Here is a 10,991-nt window from a genome sequence, read left to right as displayed (position 1 = left end):
TCCAGTGTTTAACCCCTCTTTCAGCGAAGAATTCTTTCCTGATATTCAAGCTGAGCCTTCTGTGGTGAATGATGCCCTCAACAGTTATCTTTAGGGTTTTTTTAAAAAAGGGAAAAATGAACTATGCAGTTTTGTTCTCCAGTTCTCCTTATAATCTTTCCATAGTAATCCAGACCCTCATCTTCTAAGAACTCATTGTCCTCTGCCTTTTTTTCTCAGAAGATTCCTGCCCCAGAGAAATCAGTCCTTCAGGTTCTCTCAAAAAAACAGAGGAGCGAGATGGATCGTTTTGTTTAATCAGAGCTTCAAATGTTACTTTGTTTTCCATGTCACTGTGCCCTTGAATTGTATGATTTGCTCTTTCATTACCCCAATTGCTCACCTCCATACTTCAGCTGCCAGTGGCATTTGGTTCTCTGTCTTATTTTCTTTGGTTGGTTATTTCCCAGTTAATCAAAACTTTAAATACCCTGAGTCAGTAGAGCTTCTTTAATAATGAGTTACAACTTCTGTGTAATATGTTATTGAACACTTCAAAGAGAGAAGCTTAAAATATTTTACCAAGAACCCTTTTGCTCTTCCATGAGGGACCCTTACACTGTTAGGAAAGGAAAGTAAGGAGGAAAACAAGAGACAGGGTGGAGGACAAATTTAGAGGATGGGATTGAAAAATAAAGCAAACTACTCTAAATTCAAGGCTCATGATTATCAGTGTTTCTTTTCTTTCTCATAAAAGACTGACAACTTTTCATCCCTTTCAATATTCATTCAACATTCTGTTTTACCTTTGTTCTCACCTTGACATGTTAGTTTTTACATTAAAAAAGCTTAAATAAGGTTGGGGTTTTTCTAAGTGAATAAAACTTCAATTATTTCTTATTTAAACTAACCAAAGGTCAAGCTTATTGTCAAAACACCAGCGGATGATCACAATTTGAAGACTGTTTACAGCTCTTCAGTTCTACCTCTGTCAGAGCAGTATCTTTGTATTTCATTACTAAAAAGGCAAATTTATTTTAAAGCCATTGGCTGAATATTTTTTTATAAAATTTCTTTTCATATTTGTATTCAAATCCGTTGCTGATTAAATGCAGGAATTAAATTATCAGATGGTCAACTGTATTTGTTCAACATTTCTTGGGGATATATAGTCTTCTTTCTCTCTCAGTGGGATCCACCTGCTAACAAAGTATGCATGGTGAGGGTCTTGCCAAAAGAGAGCTCTTCCTCTTCTTCCCAAACCTCCCTGCAGAAGTTCACCTTTCAGTCACCCCTCAGCTCCTTGTTAATAATTAAATTCCAGATACATGTGGAAAGACTGACATTCTCTGTGACTTTTTACCCTGTCTGGGAAGGTGGAGTGGAATCAGACCAACTGGCATTCAGCTGGATACAGGCCTTGGACTTTTTCCAGGACACGTTCCAGGTAGGTGAAATGTCCTGCTCTGTCCTTCAGAGACCCTGGGACAGCAGCAGACCCAGGGTAAGGCAGTACAAGAGCAAGATTGTTGGAGTTCCTTTTCCAGGCTCCCAGCCACATGCCAGGGCACTTTTCCTCTAGGTCTCTGCACCCCCATCCCTGGGGGCTGACTCCTCTCCCCTGCCTCTGTTCATGTCTCTGCAGGGATCCTGATGCTTTGCTCCCCTCACACAGCCTTTACCTTCTTGCCTCAAGGCCAGGTACAATTTAGGGCTTTAGGCTTCTACTAGAAAATCTTTCAAACACTTTCACCCACTGAGCTGTGGCTCAGCTTCTCTGGCAGAACAGTGAAAGCCCTGGATGTTTTTTTCTCCATGGCTGCTTCTTTAAACATCTCTTTCTCTGCTGCTCACTCAGAGTCTAAGACGTGAGTCAGACTGTACCTTAGCCCTCTTTCCTCAGCCAGCAGAGGACATCTCTTCTCAATGTGTCAAGCACAAAAGAGACATGGACAGACTAGAGGGAGTCCAGAAAAGGGTCACAAAGATGCTGAAGGAACTGCAGCATCTCTTATTTGAGGAAGCAGAGAGAGGTGGGACCGCTTAGACCAGAGGAGAGAAGACTCGGGAGGATCTTACCGGTCTGTATAAGCACCTGGAGGAAGGATCAAATAAGTCAGAGCCAGACTCTTCTCAGGGTATGCCCAGTGACAGGACCAGAGGCCATGGGCACACACTGAAACACAGGAGGTTCCTCTGAACATCAGGAAATACTTCTTTGCTGTGAGAATGGCCAAGCACTCCAGGTTGCCCAGGAGGTTGTGGAGTCTCTCTCCTTAGAATCATAGAATTGTTTAGGACCTTGGAGATATTCAAAACCTGTCTGGACATAGTCTAGGACAACTGGCTCTTGATGGCCCTGCTTGAGGAATGGGCTTGGATCAGATAAACTCCAAAGTCCCCTCCAACCTCAATCATTCTATGATTCTGACTTGAAATTCCCAGTGAATTCAATGGAAGCAAAGTTATGCCAATTCCTAAGTATTTTAAAAAAATAAATCTGTGCACTACTCCCTTGGGTAGCGGCATTTCGATTTCAGTTCTGAGGGTATCAAAGCCATACTGTACTAATGACAAAAACATAATTAATCAGTAACTTAGACAGTGTACAGAGTTCATGACTTTTATGCCAAAAACCAGGTCAATGACCTCCAGTTCTCCATTTTCTTGGACTTTCATACTTGGACTGCACTCACACCCAGTCACACACTTGGTTAGCAAACATTTACCTGCCTCTGTACCCTACTCAGGTATAACACAGAGGCAGAGAACAAAACCAGTCACAAATTGCAAGAAGAGCATCTGGGGAAGAGGTTTGTGGACTAACATAGGAGCCTCCAAAGGGAAATTTTTGCAGGAGGACAGAGATCCAGAGTCCACATTTTCTCTTTTCTCTTCTGTGGCAAACACTTTGTTGAACGGAGATGGACTGGAGCAGCAGCACTTCCATTGGTTTAGTGTTCATCCTGGCTTTTCTGTGCATTTTGAAAATAGCACGTTTCTGGGACAACAACCAGAGAAAGAATTTTCCTCCAGGACCAAGACCATTACCTATAATTGGAAACCTTCATTTGTTTGATTTGAAGAGACCCTACAGGACTTATCTAGAGGTAATAATTTTCTTTTCTATCGGTCCCATAACTGCACATATCACCGAGCCTCACAGTCCAAGATATCAGAGAGTTTCCCCTACTGCCCCTGACATGTTCTATCCACAGTGTAAAGTCTCTAAATTCCTGTTCTCTTCTCCTGACAGCTGTCAAAGGAATATGGCCCAGTCTTCAGTGTTCAGATGGGGTCCAGGAAAATAGTTGTGATTTCTGGGTATGAGACAGTGAAGGAAGCTCTTGTAAACCAGGCAGATGCATTTGCAGAGAGACCTAAAATCCCAATCTTTGAAGATTTGACTAAAGGAAATGGTAAGTTGCTTTTATTTTTTTCTTTGTCAACTTGACTTGTTCATTTTTTTTTCCATCCTGTAGACAAAGCAGGAGCTGGGATATCACTTTGGATCAGAGATCACTTGAGGCACTGGAAATAGGGAGCAATCTCATTGACTTCAGTGGATTTATTCAAAGCTGAAACTACTGAGAGTGACAACAAACCAGCCATAATTCTAAAAATAACCACAGCAACAGCTAATGGATAGTGTGACACTTTCAGGATCTAGAACAGGGTATCCAGGCCATGGAAACATTTCTAGGTCTCATGGCATGGCCCTGGACTTGTGGTTTTTCTGAATACAGTAATAGAATGGAACACAAAGAGAATTGGGGATCTATTTTAAAAGGGGACATACTGCATACTGAGCTGGGTTTCAAAGTGGGAATTTCATACCCAAGCTTCATTCTAATTTAGCACGAGAGTTTCATATTTACATCTCCAAAGATTACACCCTTGGGCAAAGTCAGGAATAATACTGTGCACATTTTAACAGCTGCATTTTTTTAACATATTATGCATGTAAGCTTTCTTTTCATTTTATTTTTCTTTGGAAAAAAAATATAGCTGAAGTCATTAGTTATACTGTGGGAAAATTTTAGTGGAAAGAAAAACCTGATTATGGAGGTTTTAAGGTACTACCTGAATTTTAAAGACATTTGTGCCTAGTCAGTTTTGTCCAGAAATCATCAGACACATTAGATCTCAGTCCAATTCTGCTTCCAAACTATGAGGATCAGTGGTTTGCACTTGAATTTCCAATGCCATCTCTCTTTCAGTGACAAGTGTCTCTTAGTATATATACTCTTCTTAAAATTTGATTAGATACATCTTAAATAATTATCCTTTTTCTTGTGCAACAAACAGATTGTTGAGGACTGACAATGCTTAAGGCGAAGTTGTGTTTTGACTCAGCCAGAATTAATTTAGTTTTTTAAAGTGACTACTACTAAACAGCTCCATTCTGTGTCTAGAAAAATCAGTTATTTCTAATCTTGTGCCACCTTGAAATGTTCTCTGTGTCTCAGGGGTTGTTTTTGCTCATGGTGAAAACTGGAAGGTGATGCGAAGGTTTACTCTCACGACCTTACGAGACTTTGGAATGGGGAAAAGGGCCATTGAGGATAAAATTGTGGAGGAATATGGGTACCTGGGAGACACCATCGCCTCACAACAAGGTGGGTGGGTGATTCATTCTTCAGACTTGTAGAATCACAGAATGGTTTGGGTTGAAAGGGACCTTAAGGATCATCTCATTTACCTCCCTGCCACCTCCCACTAGACCAGGCTGCTCCAAGCCCCATCCAACCTGGCCTTGAACACTTCCAGGGGTGGGGCAGCCACAGCTTCTCTAGGAAATCTCTTCCAGTGCCACATCTAAGGTTTTGCTCAAGCACCCAGAAGCCTTCTGAACCTTCTCAAGTTCAGACTTTTTTAAGAAATGTACTACAGGCTGAATCAATTGGATGAATTTGGCTCCTCTGATATTTTTGTGTCATGGCTTGGTATTCTGACACAGGATCATAGAATCATAGAATCAGCCAGGTTGGAAAGGACCTCTGAGATCATCAAGTCCAACCCTTGATCCACTACCACTGTGGTTACCAGACCATGGCACTGATGCCACATCCAGTCTCTTCTTAAATACCTCCAGGGACAGAGAATTCACCACTTCCCTGGACAGCCCATTCCAATGCCTGATTACCCTTTCTGTAAAGAATTTATTCCTAATATCCAATCTAAACCTCCCCTGGCAGAGCTTAAGACCATGCCCTCTTGTCTTACTGGTAGTTGCCTGGGAGAAGAGACCGACCCCCACCTGGCTACAACCTCCTCTCAGGGAGTTGTAGAGGGTGATGAGGTCTCCCCTGAGCTTCCTCTTCTCCAGACTAAACAACCCCAGCTCCCTCAGCCTCTCCTCACAGGACTTGTGCTCAAGTCCCTTCACCAGCCTGGTTGCTCTTCTCTGGACCCGCTCCAGCACCTCAATATCCTTCCTGAACTGAGGGGCCCAGAACTGGACACAATTCTCAAGGTGCGGCCTCACCAGTGCTGAGTACAGGGGAAGGATCACTGCCCTGCTCCTGCTGGCCACACTGTTCCTGATGCAGGCCAGGATGCCATTGGCCTTCTTGGCCACCTGGGCACACTGCTGGCTCATGTTCAGCTTCCTGTCAATCCAAACTCCAAGGTCCCTTTCTGCCTGGCTGCTCTCCAGCCACTCTGTCCCCAGCAGGGGGTTGTTCTGGCCAAAATGCAGGACAGGCACTCATTATACTGAGTAATGATCAATAATGGCAATCAATCATAGCAAATAAACAGCAAGAATTAGTATTAAATTTACATTTACAAATTACATCTCTTGCCACAATGTAATATGTTCTTTTGTTCATTGTATAGGAAAGCCCTTCGACATCAGTAAAATAATTAATGCAGCAGTTGCCAACATAATTGTGTCAATATTACTTGGAAAAAGATTTGACTACAAAGACTCCAGATTTGTGAGACTTCTAAATTTGACCAATGAAAACATGAGGCTTGCTGGGGAACCTTTGGTCACGGTAAAGTTAAACTTATTAATGCTGCTTTTCCACTGGATGCCATGGGAAAGTAGCAATACTGGTAGTGAGTGTTTTCTGTTAAATAGGAAAATCTGAGACTTGGCCTACAGAGCAATTTCTTGGGCAAAACAAAGCTTGGGAGACAGTCTGGGAATCTTGAAGCCAGCAATCAAACTCCTAGTCTCTCAAAAACAAACTTAAACTATAGTTTGAAGAGTACTAAGGAGTAATAAATACTCTCTGATACTGCCTCACACCAGATTCATTTCTGTTCCTTTAGGCTGTGAGAAAGAAAAAAAGGGTTAGTGGTAAAGCTGCTTAAAAAGTTGCTGGACAACTTTTCCATCTCCATGGTGGCAACTTGCAGCTGTTTGAGTCTGACATCGACACTACTCCTGCAAAATAATAATTTGGAGCTGAGAATTTTCTTTCTATTCGGTGGTCCCTGATGGATTTTCTACCTTGAATTATTTTTTCATATTCTAAAGAACAAAATATTAATGTTAAGTTTTTGTCTTTCTATCTGCAAAATGGGCACAACATCACTAATTTGTTTCTGTAGTGTTTTCAGACCTCTGTCTGGTAAATTCTAACAATTTCCACTCTTGTAGATGTACAACATCTTCCCATACCTTGGATTCCTGCTAAGGGCTAACAAGACTATTCTCCAAAACACACGTGAATTCCATGATTATATAACAGTTACTTTTATAGAATATCTCAAAAACCTGGACAAAAATGACCAAAGAAGCCTTATCGATGCTTTCCTGGTTAAACAGCAGGAGGTAACTGAAATTTTTCTTGTTCGTTCCAACTTCTATGGTTCTATGACGACACAACTTCCTTCCAGTCCATATAATTACAGCTAAATTTCTTTAGGGAATCTGTCTTACGACAAAACACATATAACAAAGTGGTAGAGTTGAGCAGGTACTTCACTCTGTTGCAGTTCCAACCCCTTTTTCAGAAGCAAATATTTATTCTTATTTTCTTCAGACTGTATCAATATGTTTACAGAGGTAGCATCTTTTTTTAATCTACTTTCTCTGTTGTCCCAGACTTTCTGGCTCTTTTAAGAACATAATGCATTGCAGAATAAAATCACAACCTGGGCTTTACTGGGACTCTTATTTGGGGTCTCTGATATATCTGGGTTACCTTCTCCATAGAGAAAGCAGCTCACTTTGCAGATGGTCCCAGTAAATACAGAGATCATACAGAATTTAAAACCTAGGTCAGCATTATTCTACAGGTAAAAGACCAAAGCTCTTCTTTGCCTTATTTTAAAAATTTTACACTTATATTAAAATACAGTATTTACTTCTTAGCAAATGTTTTTCTGCATAAATTGCATTCTCACATGGAAAGCCTAAAGTTTTCATCCTTTTATTTCAACCACTTTTTTCAGGAGAAATCCACTACCAATGGGTACTTCCATAATGGTAACTTGCTAACCTTGGTGAGCAATTTGTTTACTGCTGGTGTTGAGACAATTTCCACCACACTAAACTGGGGCTTTCTGCTGATGCTGAAGTACCCTGAAATTCAGAGTAAGTGGTTTTATGACTGATATTGTTACACTCAGGGCATTAGAAACTAAATGTGAAGGAGGGTCAACATATCTGTTAATACACAGTTACAACAAGCCTAGATTTCCAGTTAATTATAATCTAGGTAATGCTGTGCCCTGTGATCCAGACCAGTGAGGGGCACACTGGCCAAACTACCACAGATTATAAATGGAGTTCATCCAGACCAGGCCCTTCACTCAGGAAAATTTCATTAATTAATAAGAAAAGAGCTGGCCTGTGTAGGACAACGAAATTGTTCCAGGTTTCCCTCAGAAATGGGTTGTTGATAAACCAAAGGCCTGTGCAGATGTTAAATGAACTGTACTGAGGCATCAGATACCTGAGAAGATGCAGGGAATTGCCTTTTGTCTGACATCTCCATTCCAGTAGATGGTACAGGGCTGTTCAGAGTCAAAATGGGTTTTTGAGACATCTCTTGGGCAAAGTAAGAAATTTAGACAGAAGAGAGGGCACAAAAAAAGTCTTTAGGTTTCTTGTTGGTAAAGAAACAATCAAATACTCTAATTCTGTTTACCTACCATTATTTCCAAAAGGAAAAAAAAAAAAAAAAAGATTTTTTGAGAATTCATGATTCTAATTTCTTTTTATACTTTACATCAATAAAGCACAGGATGTCTCAGGGATGAATTAGACACTTGTTTCCTTCTCATACTTCATTCTTTCCCCAGAAAAGGTCCAAGAAGAGATAGATCAAGTGATAGGGTCAAACCCCCCACGGATTGAGCACCGAACTCAGATGCCATATACAGATGCTGTCATCCATGAAATCCAGAGGTTCGCCAGTATCCTGCCATTGGATCTGCCTCATGAGACTGCCGCAGATGTCACCCTCAAAGGCTATTTCATTCCCAAGGTGAGATGCCTACAGGGTTGCTTTTTAACATTTCTTCTTCCTGATTTTGTCCAGGGATTAATTCCACTGTCCCATTTTGCAGGGAACCTACATCATCCCCTTGCTGACCTCAGTCCTGTATGACAAGTCGCAGTGGGAGAAACCAGACATGTTCTACCCCGAGCACTTTCTCGATGCCAATGGGAAATTTGTGAAGAAAGATGCTTTCATGCCTTTTTCAGCAGGTGCTTTCTCTTTTCCATTTACTGTCATTGCAAGTAACTACTTTTTACAAGGGCTATTTGTACTTTTTGCTACTGAAGCCCGGTCTCCACACGATCTTTTCAGTGGGGCCATTTCACACCCCATGTTTCACAGATTTCTCAGGGGGCACCTCCCAAATGGCTGCTAATTCTGAACAACTATAAATGAGTATTTGTGGTGCTTTTTTAAATATGAGGAAAGTTTTCAGCAAATTCCAGGATGGTTTAGGTAACATATTTATACATTATAATCTGTAGCCCACAACTTCCCTGTGTCCTGGGCTTGAGCCTGACCACACCCAGTTGCACTGTCTATGACCACAACAAAGCTGGCTTCTGTGTCTTTCCTGTTTCATTTTTCCATGTCCCTCTTAAAAAGGTCATGAATAATGTCAGCTGGGTCAAGATTTCATACACTGTGACAACAAGGAGGAATTGTCATAAAAAACCACAAATTCTGTGTAAAATCAAAGAACAGAAAGGGGTTGCATTTTGAGGGGTTTTTGAGGCTTCCCCAGAGCATGATGTACACTTGAGTTTAAAAAGCAGTTTAAAAGCTGCTGCAGTTTAACAGGACTGAGAAAAATTTACATTTACGGCACTTCTGAATATTCATAGAATATGTCCCCCACTTTCCCTTAGTCCCACTCTGGCCAGCATTTGTGAGTTTCCAAGGAATTTTCTGACAAATTTTAATATAAAAAAAGTTGCCTATATCTAGACTGATAGAGCCAAAGTCTAGACTCAACCAGTTGGTCCAGGATTCAAAAACTGAGCCAACTAGACAAAAAAAAAATCTGAAAATGAAAATTCTGATTTTATTGTAAATTAGAATTAAGGAATTCAGATTGCATTTCCATACATTTCCCCCTAAATGGAAGTATTTAGATAAAGGAAAACTACAAAAAACACCACCAGTTGGCTTTTTTATCACATCTCTGAAGACCAAGTTTCCCCTCTCTCTGATGACCTCTGTACTCAACTGACTTTTAAAAGCTGCTGAGCTCCTCATTCATAGCTGGGATAGGACACTTCAGGGGTTCTGGACCCCCACTGACCTTTCTCCAAATAAGAGATGCTTAAGGTTTTTCTTTTCTTCCAACTATTGAAGAAGCAGCTCCCACTGGCTCTCTTATTTTGTTCCAGGGCGGAGGATCTGTGCTGGGGAGACTCTGGCCAAAATGGAACTCTTCCTCTTCTTCACCAGCCTCCTGCAGAGGTTCAACTTCCAGCCTCCACCTGGAGTTTCCAGCTCAGACCTGGACCTCAGCCCTGCTATTTCATTTAATGTCATCCCCAAACCCTATAAAATGTGTGCTGTGGCACGTTCCTAGAGCTCTAAGCAGCATTTATTTGTTTCAAAAATGTTCAAATTACTTTTCTGTGACATCTGCCTTCTTAGTCCTTTTCCCCCCAAAAAATTCACAACTTAATGAAGGTTTTCAGTACTTCTAAACCAAAGTGTTTATTTATTGGGGAAGGGCAGAAATGCACAAGAAATACAAACTAGTGTATGGCTGATGGATTAACCTGTTAGATCACCTAATCTGGGCTAATACAGACCCTCAGCTTTCTTATTCTTATTTCAGTTTTCACTTGCTAATGAGTGTTTGTTGAAAGCAAAAAACACTCCCAAGTGCAGGTTTCTCCAAAGAGACATATGGACCATGAAGCTGTACCTGGCTGGTACTACTGTAGTTAAAGGTAAGCACTGCAGAGCCTCTGTGACAAATGTGGGATGTTCAGAGCTTCAGGTCTTTGGAACAGAAGGGCTTGTTCAGTCAGATGGGTTTGAAGCTGGGTTGGGTATCCTGTTCCCCAACGCCTCACTGCAGCTTCCTCCTTTGGCTCTGCTCCCTACTCCTTCCACTACCACGTGCAAATAAATCAGAGTTCTGAACTTGTTAAAGCAGATCACTTCCCAGGAACAACCTTAAGCCAAGTTTACCTGAGTCCAGAGGGTCTTGAAGATTTTTTCCTGAATCTCCTGTAAATGGATAAGCTCAGTAAAATAAAGTGTACACCTGTGGAAAATGGCTGGTCCTTTTGTAATGAGCCATCTGAGGGGCTGTTAAACATTGCATAAACACTGTGAGCAAATTCCAGCTGACAGAGGGCTCCCACCTCCTGGCAACTGGAAAAAGAAGTTAAAATTGACTGAAAGCCAAAGTAGCCTCAGGCTGATTCTGCTTCAAGCCTGTGCAACTGCTCTGCCCCTGAGGGCAGTGTGGGAGGTGGGTGGTGCTCTTGGTTCAGGTCCAGCATCCTCAGGTGCCACCCAGACACATCAGGGCTCATTGCCCAAGTGCTGGGGGCATGAACA

At 41.5% G+C, this 10,991-nt stretch overlaps 1 protein-coding gene across 1 annotated transcript; it reads left to right on the top strand.

Moving 5' to 3' along the window:
- The first annotated feature begins 2,717 nt into the window (after window positions 1–2,717).
- Window positions 2,718–10,129, top strand: LOC126640107 (cytochrome P450 2K6-like). Its single transcript, XM_050315655.1, has 9 exons — window positions 2,718–3,089; window positions 3,236–3,398; window positions 4,449–4,598; window positions 5,821–5,981; window positions 6,593–6,766; window positions 7,390–7,531; window positions 8,242–8,426; window positions 8,509–8,650; window positions 9,815–10,129. Exons 1-9 carry the CDS (start codon window positions 2,904–2,906, stop codon window positions 10,000–10,002), a joined length of 1,491 nt encoding a protein of 496 aa, XP_050171612.1. The 5' UTR covers window positions 2,718–2,903; the 3' UTR covers window positions 10,003–10,129.
- Window positions 10,130–10,991: the final 862 nt, after the last annotated feature.

Source organism: Myiozetetes cayanensis, unplaced genomic scaffold, assembly GCF_022539395.1.
Source record: "Myiozetetes cayanensis isolate MyiCay16 unplaced genomic scaffold, myiCay2020 scf2-11, whole genome shotgun sequence".
Classification (NCBI taxonomy): Eukaryota; Metazoa; Chordata; class Aves; order Passeriformes; family Tyrannidae; genus Myiozetetes; species Myiozetetes cayanensis.
This window is presented reverse-complemented; position numbering and strand designations above follow the sequence as displayed.

Coding starts and splice junctions, on each gene's coding strand:
- LOC126640107 (XM_050315655.1), top strand. CDS start 2,904: ATGGACTGGAGCAGCAGCACTTCCATTGGTTTAGTGTTCATCCTGGCT. Junction 8,427..8,508: donor AAGGCTATTTCATTCCCAAG/GTGAGATGCCTA, acceptor CCCATTTTGCAG/GGAACCTACATCATCCCCTT. Junction 8,651..9,814: donor TTTCATGCCTTTTTCAGCAG/GTGCTTTCTCTT, acceptor ATTTTGTTCCAG/GGCGGAGGATCTGTGCTGGG.